General features: G+C 42.2%; 1 protein-coding gene across 1 annotated transcript in view; it reads right to left on the bottom strand.

The window, feature by feature from the left end:
• The window catches only part of col4a3 (collagen, type IV, alpha 3), a 45,735-nt gene that overhangs the window by 1,727 nt on the left and 32,560 nt on the right, over positions 1-11,448 (bottom strand). Inside the window, exons 38-51 of the mRNA XM_049577125.1 lie at positions 10,728-10,854; positions 10,429-10,509; positions 10,213-10,314; positions 10,034-10,081; positions 9,759-9,944; positions 8,746-8,876; positions 8,063-8,135; positions 7,480-7,551; positions 7,204-7,329; positions 6,981-7,079; positions 4,222-4,434; positions 3,823-4,000; positions 3,608-3,722; positions 1,747-1,919 (exon numbers count right to left, since the gene is read on the bottom strand). Coding sequence (XP_049433082.1) covers positions 1,747-1,919; positions 3,608-3,722; positions 3,823-4,000; positions 4,222-4,434; positions 6,981-7,079; positions 7,204-7,329; positions 7,480-7,551; positions 8,063-8,135; positions 8,746-8,876; positions 9,759-9,944; positions 10,034-10,081; positions 10,213-10,314; positions 10,429-10,509; positions 10,728-10,854 — 1,724 coding nt within the window. The remainder of the gene's footprint in view (positions 1-1,746; positions 1,920-3,607; positions 3,723-3,822; positions 4,001-4,221; positions 4,435-6,980; positions 7,080-7,203; positions 7,330-7,479; positions 7,552-8,062; positions 8,136-8,745; positions 8,877-9,758; positions 9,945-10,033; positions 10,082-10,212; positions 10,315-10,428; positions 10,510-10,727; positions 10,855-11,448) is intronic.

The following is an 11,448-nucleotide window of genomic DNA, read 5'->3' as shown; positions in this document are numbered from 1 at the left end:
TCCTGATGTTGTGGATCAAAGGTATCCCGATCATACTGAAGAGCTTTGAACAACACAGACTGAAGGTTTGATCCACATCAAAACCAAGACTGGAATATGTGATCTAATCTGATTTACTTAAAACGACCCATTTTCAAGATTTGATCCAATCTGATCAGATGTTGTCTGAACAGCAGGGCCCTGAACTTTATGGTCAAAAATTCTGTTTAGATGTCACGTGTTCTGTTGTATCAGTTTGGTCGTAATAATAATACAGCACTGCAGATTAAACATCTAAATATTGATATAATGTGATCATGTGCAGCAGTCCCTCAGTCTTTAGTTCTACCTGTTATTTCCTTTTTCCCAGTCAAGTGTAGCTGAGTGTCAGCGCTCCCCTCAGTTGATTGGAGGGTTATTCGGATCACCTGTTGTTCGGACTGAGTGAAATGACTCCTGAATGAGAATTGAGAGCAGCTTGGTGTATTTCTCCTCTGGGCCAATCAGGAGGTGGCGACGCCCTCTCTTTGGAGTTTAAGTGAGGTGATGAGGCTCACACTCAGGACAGTCTGATCCGTCCTCGAACAAATGCAGACCTCATGTTAGCAGATTTAATCAGCCATGACGAAACTCTGATCTCTCAGCCCTTTGAGAAGTCTTCGCTGTTTATTGTTGTTCTGTTTGAGGGGATTTTAAGATGAAACTTCTGAATGCTAAAGAACACCTGTCCTAGTTACCTGTATGAAGGCACATTTTAGTTTAAGGTTTGCTTACCTAACGATCACCCAACAGAGAGAGATTTGTTTCTCCCAATAATGCTTTATAGATTGTGTTGTTCTGAACTGGTTCTTAGGCTTAGTCCGATCAGCTGAGACAAAGGGGCCAACAAAACAACAGAAATCTTATTAAACCAAAACCACATTTGTCCCTCAGAGCAAAATATTGATGCAGTGTCGACAGATTGGTTCTAACTGAAATGATACAACTCCAGACAATTTCAAAACTGATGGAGTTGGTGTGCACCTGAACATCATGATAAAAGTGATGTGTAATCGAACACTGAGACAAAGTTGTTTCTTATTTGAACATGTTCATGAATTTGTTGTGTAAATGTTGATCACACTGTTGTGTACCTGACCATCAGGGTTTTGCCAGCAGCTGATTGGATAGTTGGACACTAAAACATTTCCTGAACATCATCCTGATGATTCCTGAACCACGAACATGCTTCATAAATAAACTTGATTTGATTTGTGCATTGAAGCCTCCCAAATCAGCCCATGGATTTTTTTCCACCTGTCATGCTCTTGGAAGTGGAGAGCTTCTTTTTTTTTTTCTTTCAACTAAACGAGGTACAGCGCTTCAAGGTTTGATAGACATTTCACAAATCAGACATCCTAACCGGAAAGCCTGTGATTCAAAGGTACAAACTGTACATAAGAATCGCCTTGAACGGTTTGGAAGTGCACTCAGAATGATTCATGCACTGCCTTCTCTATAATTAAGCCTAATCTATGAAAAGTTGAAGTAAAGAAAACACTCACACAGCTATGTTCATATTACTCATATTAAAGTATTTTCATCCAGCTGAACATTGTACGCACTTGTGGAGACTCTGCTGCACATTGTGATGCTGGTATGGTGTACATGAATATGCTGACGACACTATTGTGTACATGAAGCTGTTTGTCCCTGAACATGTTAATAAAATCTGTGCCTACCTGAATGTGTCGTGTACATGAACAAGACCTTAAAGGTGTGTCGTACCTGAACATGTCACTGGGGTTGAGAGCGGCCAGCCAGTAGCTGTAGGAGTCGGTGTAGTAGTTGCAGGTTCCTCTGCCGTGACACTCGATGAAGGGAATCTTCCTAAAGTTTTCCAGACAAGATCCAGGGGAGACCAGAGGCTGACCTGACCCCTCCGCCCCCACACCTGTTTCCTGCAAAGTGACAGCAGCAACAGCAAGGGTCAAATGTCAAAGTAACCTCTGTTCTAGATCAGACCTCAAGAGACAGTGGCTGGTTGTACCAAACACCTTAGATTAAGATTTTTTCTAAAGTCTGAATTAATGTTTCCTTAAAATAAAATTGAAAAAACACCCTTAATTCTTCTCCTCCGTTTCCTTTGAGTGTTCACTTAAGCATTTAGATTTACTCCTTCTTTTGGTCTTGGAATCCCTTAAAGTTAAACTGTTGCACAAAACAACCAAAGTAAGGAAAAAAACTTCAGGTGCCTCGGACCCTTTCTTAACATGGCCAAGTTTATGGCGATAAATGGACTAATTTTTTTGGACCTTCTCGCCAGACTTGTTGAATTTATTTTTGTGGCAATTTCCTCTCACGTTCGTTGTTTTGTTTGCTGTTACTTGCGAAACCAATTTACTTTTTAGCGTGTACTTAATTTTATTATATTTGTCCAGAAGTAAAACATTTTCCTGAACAACCTTCTTTTCTTGTCTTTTTTTCTCCGCTATTTCTTTATTATATACGGACCTGCTTTGTGAGATAACAGCTATCACGGGCTTGAGTGCAAGCAAACAGTCTTCATGAAAACCATGGCATTTTACAGTTGCAAAATCTCTTAAAACAGTAAATAACATCTGTTCAACATCCTTAAATAAGTCCCTCCATTAAAGTGAAATTCAGCTGTAAGTGTAATACTTTAGGAGAAAACTTGAAGTGTTTTAAACAACTGACCACAGATTGTCACATTTCAGGCTGTGTGTTTTATGAAGATTTTGGGATGTTATGGTCTTAAATTTAGTGTTGTACCTTAATTTCAACTTGTATCGTTATCATTTTATCCTATTTGACCTTTGTGTAAAATTTTGTCATACACAGTGCATGAATTCTTAAGGTGATGGCAAAAAAAACCACATTTCGTGAGGTCACACTGTCCTTTGACCACTAAAATCCAATCAGTTCATCTTTGAGTTGAACTTGAAGTTTGTGCCAAGTTTGAAGAAATTCCCTCAATGTGTTCTTGAGGTATTGCGTTTCTGATCATGGGACAGATGCAGGGTCACTGTGACCTTCACCACTGACCTTTAAACACCAAATTCTAATCAAGTGTCCAAGTGTTTTTGCCAAATTTGAAGAAATTGACTCAAGGTGTTCTCAACACCTCATTCACGAGAATAGGATGAGAGTGAGGTCACAGTGACCTTTGACCTTCGAAATCTAATCAGTTCATCCTTGAGCACAAGTGGACGTTTGTGCAAATTAGGGAAAAATCCCCTAAGGCTTTCCTAAGATATGACTTTCATGAGAATGCAATGGATGAGGTCACAGTCATCTTTAACGAGCAAATTCTATTCAGTTCATCCTTCCGTCCAAGTGGACGTTTGTGCTAAATTTGAGGAAATTCTCACAGGTCATTCTTTAGATATCCTGTTCACAATCATGAGAAGATGCAAAGTCACAGTGAGCTTGATCTCTAACCTTTGATCACTATATTCTTATCAGTAAATCATTGAGTCCAAGTCGACGTTTGTGCCAAATTTGAGGAAATTCCCTAAGGGCCTTCTTACGATATAAAGAACACACACACTGACAGACAACCTGAAAACATAATGTCGCCGGCGTGGAGTCATGACAAAAGCAGCCCAACCCGACAATACAAGCTCACCATCACAAAGGAGTACCCGGACCAGAGCGGGTCCCAGCCTGAGGGACACTCTGGGATGATACTGGTCTGACTGTGGACGGCGATCACGTTGGCTCTGGCCTCACAAACTGTACACCTTGGACACAGGAAACACATTGTTACAAACATGTTGATCGTACAAATTCAGCTTTAGGTTTGCTTTAGTGTGTGTGTGTGTGTGTGTGTGTGTGTGTTACCGGCTGATGTAATTCTTCAGTAAATCTCCGGAGATTAACGGCATGCTGGCCGGCAGTAGTTCATCAGTGGACAGCCAATAGGAGTAGTCATTGCGGGAGGCATAGCGACAGGTGCTGTCAGTGCTACAGAACAGGAAGGGCATGGTGGTAAAACGAGGCAGACAACTACCTAACGTACCTGAAGAGACAGAGAGAGACAAAGAGATGTGTTTCATTTCACTTTGACAGCAGAGTGTGTTTTGTGACATAAGGTGTCTTTTTGAAAGTGAAGAATCTGAACATGTTTATTACACTTCACCAGAAATCTGTTCACTGGCTGGATCTTTACTCAAGTAAAGTACAAGTACTTTGAAACTGTACATCAGTGCAGTACTTGAGTAAATGTACATCTCACGTTACCCAGGTCTTGTCCGTGAGCTCGGTTGTTCCCGTTGATAAACAGCAGTGAGTATCCACTGTACATCTGAGTAGATCCTGCAGGACACTCTGGGATAAATAGTTCCTGGCTGTGTCTGGTGAACAGGAAGCCGTCGTTCTCTGGTGCGAAACTGCAGGTGCCCGATTGACCCCGAATACCTTTAGCGCCAGGCTGACCTCGTGAACCTGCGACACCTGTCAACACGGAGTCACCTCTGGATGAAAAAGATCACCAGCAGTGTAAAGCTGAAGGAGGTGATTCTCAGATCAATGAGCTCAGTGATCAAACCGGAGCTTTTAAAGGTTAAATTTGGTATTTTTCAACTCAGAATTGGTCCTGAACTGATATCGCTGCAGCCGGCAGCAGTGAAACAAGCTGCAGCGTGACCACTCTGGACACATTCACACTGTCAATGTACCTTCACCAAGGTCTTTGTTTTTTTGCCACAGGCTGAGATTGTTATTCTAAGTGTCTCACTCTTTAAAAAAAGGTCTGTCTCTGTAGAGATCCTTTCCATAATGTTGTCAGATCATTTTTGTTTAACCAGAAACAGCCCCAAATTCTCCATCATCAAACCCGCTGGACTCCGTTTAAATTAACTTATTTTATCATCATAAAACACACTTAATTCAAAATGTAGAGAAGCAAAATGAAACTCCCAAAAACCGTCTTTGTCTTTCTATTGTTCCAGCAATCACCAACTCTGGTTTGGTTGAAATTAACCCTTAAATCACCCAGTTAGATGTGACAATATCAAACAGCAAACCTCACGGCACAAAAATGAAGCCAGTGCAGGGGTGCCAAAAACTGCAGTTCATCAAATGTCCACTCGGGGCTGGCTACAAAACAGAGTCCGTTCCTACAGAGTGCTCCAGGGATGGTGTTTTTCTGTAGGCTGATGCGGGGGTTAGCATCACCCTGGTTCAAAAAACCTACAGGATTTTTCCATTGGGTTTTGGATTATTGCAGAAAATAAACTCTGTGGCAAACAAACGTTTATGATACTTACATGTTTTGTTCAAGGAAGGAATCTTCACCAATGAACACAACTTTTATGATTTTTTAAGCATAAATACAATCACCAGAAGTAAAAAAAAAAAAAAAACAAAAGCTAATGTTACGCTATAAACAATCACACCACTGTCGCATGACATATCGACACCATCATAACAAGAGTGTAAAGATGTGTTCAATGTGATAACGTTCTGTAGTCTCATTTAGGTACTTTTTTAAGACACATACACACTTCAGAATTCACAGTGTGGTATTTACTGACGCATTTTATGTTGTAGAACAAAACATAAAAGTCTTAGTCTAGCAGAAGAAATAAGTTCCCATGTACCTGCATGCCATTTTTTGTACCCTTGTTTTTTAGGACCCTAATGGTGTGTAGTTAAGAGTGTTTCTTGTTGCCAAGGTCAATTCATGGCCCATGGGGTTCATTTGGCAGCCATCTTGAATTGATGTCCACACTCCTATCCACCTTATTTTTCACGGACACTTCCGGACAGCACTCTTACCACTGTGTAAATGGGAATTGCCTTGTTGTTTACCTTGCTGAGTTTAGATATATATATATATACATATCACATTTTTCACGTCACTATATCACCGTTTAGACTAATCTGATGTTTGTAAAGTCTATAAACACAATGACTGAACAAACATTAGTATTTTCTCTGTGTGTAATTAATAACATGGTTATTGTAGATTAGCTGGGCTAACCGTTAGCTGTTAGCCGTTAGCCATTAGCCGTGTCTGTAATAACTCACTAAACTCACAAAGTGGCCCGTGAAAAACATATTTTCTCCAGCAGATGTCTTAGTTACAACATGATTGAGCTAACTGGAGTAGTTTCATGTCGTATCTGACAACAGGAGGCTTTTAACGGATGACGATCCTGATGTTAGCTTTGCTGCTAGTGTTAACGTTAGTTGTCCCTGTCAGCTGCAGCCACTGATGCTTTCTAGACATCGTGAATAAATACCACACATAGCAACACGAAACTGCTTTGCTAGCTCAATCATGTTGTAACAGCTGGATGGTTGATGCGTCTGACGCGTTGATGCGTTGAAAGCGGCTGACCGGAAGTCACGCACAAAAAAACGGAAGTTGATCACTATTTACTTCCGTGTTTGAAAATAAGGTGGATAGAAAGCACAAGTTGACAAGTCTTCTCACACTGAAAATCTCTCACCAGACATAATGAATGTGAGGCACCTGTCCAGCTCCTCAGTGAACAGTTTATCTGCTGCCTGAGGAGTTCATCTGCTGCAGGAATTTTCTAAAGCACCAAGACAAAAACAAAAACAAAAAAAAAACAAACAAAAAATGATCTTACTCTTTAACACAAAGGTCTACCTCTGTAGGGATCCTTTACATAATGTTGTCAGACACTTAGAATAAAAATCTGAGCCTGTCAGTGACAAAACAAACACTTTTAGAGGACGTACTCTGATGGTTACACTGCAGCCTGTTCGTCGCCCTCAGCACTGGACCAGTTTCAAAAACTGTTGTTTCCATTTGTCATTCAGACACAGAAACATGGAAAATATGGTCTAGGTTGAAAAACACCAAACTAATCCTTTAATAGAAACTTCGCGATGCTGTTGTGTGTCTCCATCGAAGTCCAGTAAATTTTATAAAGTATCAAATGTATTTATTTTGGTTCTTTGAGTACTACTACTTCAAAGGTTCTTTGAAGACTGTTTAAAAGCTGACAGATGATCAGAGTTCTTACCTTTAAATCCGGGGAATCCTCGGTCTCCCTGTTCCCCTTTCAGTCCAGGACGACCACCTTGTCCCCTTCTCCCAGCCCTCCCTCTGATGCCCTTAACACCTACAACCACAAAACACAACACTGCTTCTAAAACCCCATTCATTGAGTTGGAACCTAAAAGTGCATTTACCCAGCTCCCACCTGAAGCCTGAGGACTGAGACTGAAATATTACTCCAGACTCACCTGGACCTCCAGGTTTCCCTTGGGCTCCTGGGGGTCCTTTTTCTCCTGGTGGTCCCAAACCTCCAGGTGGGCCTTCATCTCCTGGCAACAACACCACCTCCCTGGATACATCTTGCCCCCTCGGGCCTGCAGAGGGCAGCATTCAGTACTACATTCAGTATTTCTACCAGCATGCAGTATTCAGTACAGGGCAGTACGATCACCAGAGGCAGTGCATTATGGTATTAGTATGACTCAGGTGTGTGGCTGCTGACAGTTTGCTGTCCACTGTATTACCTCTCCTCCCAGGTGGTCCTGCAGGTCCTCGTAAGCCACTGCTACCTGATGGTCCCTGGTCCCCTTTCACACCTGAAACACACACGAGGAGCCAAAAGCCTGGTTCAGACCAAAGGATCATAACAAGATAAAACCATTTTAGAACGCTGCGGTCTGAGCTCGTCTCAATCCGGCTGATGGTGTCACCTGACACTCAGCTGGTCAAATGACCAGCAGCTGGTTTTAAAGCACGTCACCTGTTTCAACAGCCAATCAGCTTGTAGTAAAGTCCCCTGGTCAAGTCACACAGAGAGTTGTTGACTGATGATACACTGTCTCATCTAGTTAATGTGGTGTGAACTGGCAGGTTTTTAAATCACTGAAGAACAGTGCATTGCCAAGTAGTTACCTGCTTCAACTCATCTTGTCACGAATCTTTGTTCTGAACTGATTAAAACACAAAGATTAACCTTCAGACAAACTGGTATCAGATTTACACCCTAAGATCGAAGTGTATAGAAGGACGCTGATGTGGTTGGCAGACAGTACTCTTTGTTTGTAGTTGTACTGGTCAGTATGCTACTTATCTGGCTGCAGTTCTTACCAACAGGTCCTGTGACACCAGTCTCTCCCATCTGGCCTTTGAGTCCTCGAGGGCCTGGTGGTCTGTCTTCACCCTGTCAACAACCACAATGACGGCATTAGAAACACTCACAGATGTGTTTTCAGTGAGGATTTAATCGGACACAAATTCTATTTTCTGCCCAAAATATTATTTGACACTTCCAATATTCCTGTCAAAGAATATTTAGTCAATACTTTAAGATTACTGACTAGGTGTTCCAGTTTAAGGTCTAATGTTGTATTCACACCGGGCAAAAAACGTGAGTAAATTACATATAAAGTCAACGTGAAGACACAAATTGATTCCCGCCGGGCAGCACAATGGACGTGAGGCGAATGATGCGAAATATGTGAATTAAGAGGCGAAAATGAAGCAAGTAGTCAATTTCACAACATATGCTTATTCGTGAGAGTTGAAAAATCTGAACTTAAGCGATCAATTCGCACCATGATAGCAATCAGCATTGAGATCCTCCGAGGATGTATAATGCAGAGGAATAATTCTAGCATGTGAAGAGAGTCAACATAAAATATTCTAGCATTCAAACTCGCTCGAGTAACATGACATGAAAACTTGCATCACATTTGGTGCAAACACAACATAAGATAAATTGGATACTTAGTGTATATCTGTAATATGATATAACTATGGGATATACTAACCGGCTCGCCTTGAGGACCAGGGTCACCAGGGTAACCAGTTGGTCCTGGGTTACCTGTTGCTCCTTTAATTCCTTTATCTCCCTTAAAACCGGGACCTGGAGGACCGGGCGGACCCCGAAAGCCTTGTGGACCTACAGAGAGAGTGACCTGATTATCACTGAAGTTGGTTTGTCCTGCTCTTTTATCTGTCTTTCTATGCAGATGACATTGATTTATGATTAACTGTTATCCTGGCACACGACAGAACAAAGAGGCAACAGTAGAAATGTTTTCTCGTGGTCCAACTGCAACTAAACTGCAGGTGTGTATAAGACCTCAGAGTCTACAGCCAGGCTAACAGCTCTGTGAGGCTGTACACGGACACTGCAGTGCCTTAAAAGTAAATATTAACATCAGTGTAGAGCTGAGGCTGATACCAATGTCAGTAGCTTTGAAAGTATTCGGCCATAAACCAGGTTCTAAAGTACACCCTGCAATATCCCAAATTACGCCGATGTAATTTAGCTTTCAGTAGCATTCTGTGGACTTGTATACACTGCATGCAGGATATGCATCTTAGTTGGGGTTTTTATCGCAGTTTGCAACAAATGGCCTCTTGCCTGTTTACAGTCACCTCTGTGGGTTGTAAACGGCACCAACTCGCCAACATTTTGAGGGTTGGGGCAGAGATGCATGGATCTTCAGATATATTTGGATATTTGCAAACATCCCAACACCGACCATTGCGAGAAAGTAGTTAAAGGAACTGAGAGATGGAGGCTGTGTTTGCATGGTTAAACAAGTCCATCACCAAAAAAAATCAGTTTTGATGAAAAGAAGCAGAATGGCACACGGCAATAAACATGTTAGGGCACACTCATTAGAGTATGCACGGCTGCATGTACATGGGAATTTTAGTGGAATATCTATTTTCATTTGCCATGTCAGCAGCTTAGTAGGAATATTGTCTTTTTTGGAATAAGGGCAAAAAGGTGAATATTTTCCATGTAAATTTAGTCACTGTGTTTCATCACCTTTCGATCCGCGTAATCCCATGAGTCCGTTTTCTCCTTTGCTTCCCTCAATGCAGACTCCCTCCCTGCCGGGACAACCAGGAGGACCAGGAGGTCCAGGAGGACCAGGACAACCTGGGTTTCCTGTAGAACCATAGGGACCAGGTGGACCACAGACACCAGGAGGACCCTTTTCTCCAGCGCACCCTAAGGACATCAGAGGGGGCGGAGAGTGTTTTATTTCATCGTCTTTAGTTCTGCCTGAACTAAACTCATAATCGTACCTGAGGACTCACCTGGTGGACCCTTCTTCCCCTCTGGGCCCGGTGGTCCGATTCCAGGATCTGGGAGGAAGAAAAGCAAGACCACCAGCAGGCTTGGTTATGAGCTGAATCTGAAACCTAAACTGTTCACAACAATACACTTGTATCCAATCAGAATAAAGGTGGTAGCTTCAGTCTCTTCGGTCTCCTACCTCCCATAGCTCCTTTCTCTCCGGGAGGTCCTGGTATCCCATCCTGTCCCTGGTTTCCTCTGGGACCTGCTGGACCAGGATCTCCAGGAGCCCCCTTGTTACCTAATAAAAAGTAAAGATGTAATTGACTTATTGGGAGGACAGATATCAGCCTATTTTAACAGATGCACTGTACTGTAGTACTGCTGCATGATGAAATAAGACTGGTTTATGCACCTGTGAGGCCGGTGGGTCCTTGAGGGCCATTTTTCCCTGGAGGACCATCACAACCTTTTTCACCAGGAATCCCAGGAGGTCCTGAGATAGACAGACAGACAGACAGACAGACAGGTCAACAGTGGCTTTCATTTAGCTCTAGAATCTGCCGCTTCCCTCGGCTTTATGGAGCTTTAAAGTGACTTTCAACATTCTTTATCTGTCTGGCCCATTATCTAAGCTGTAAAAAGTCATTATACACAACCTGCACAGTAGTGCAAACTACAGATATATGATGTATAAACTGTAATGAATCACACCTCTGCATCCCGGGGGTCCAGAGAGTCCTTTGGGGCCACAGGGGCCACATTCTCCTGTAGGACCCAAATTTCCACTGTCTCCCAGTGTCCCCTTTGCACCTGGTGATCCTGAACATCCTAGATTCCCCTGAGAGAAGGACCGAGGAGGATAAGACACTTTATTGTTGTTTCAGATGAAATGTGTAAGGAGCTTTTAAATATATGATTAAAAAAGATTCAGGTTCTAAATACATAAATATCTAAAATGTCTTTAAATGAAAAACAACACATGAAACAGAAACAACCATAAACAAAGAGACAGTGGGCTTTAGCAATATAAAGCAGATCATCATCTGCATACAAGGATATCAGGTTAGATCAACTTAAAATTAATATATTCCAAGATATCCCACAAATATTGACACTCCACACAATCACGTGCCTTTTCTGCAACTAATTATACCAGCTGGTTTCACAGCAATACCACCAGCACAAATTTAAAACAATATATCTGATATTTCTGACTTAGGGCTGCACAGTATATGCGGTAGACAGTAGAAATGATATAAATTTGGCCCACGGTAGAGATTTGCGCTCTACCGTCCTATCGTCGATGACGTCATCACACCTGCCTCAGTGAGAAAATGGCTGCGAGCACAGAGACAGCGGAGCAAGAGGAGCTGGTTCACGTCCGTGATCTAGCGTAGCACGTGCAACATGTGTTGCTGGAGAACTTGTGAGT

Source organism: Epinephelus fuscoguttatus, linkage group LG5, assembly GCF_011397635.1.
Source record: "Epinephelus fuscoguttatus linkage group LG5, E.fuscoguttatus.final_Chr_v1".
Classification (NCBI taxonomy): Eukaryota; Metazoa; Chordata; class Actinopteri; order Perciformes; family Serranidae; genus Epinephelus; species Epinephelus fuscoguttatus.
The sequence above is the reverse complement of the archived record's forward strand: the minus strand, read 5'-3'. Positions and strand labels throughout refer to the sequence as shown.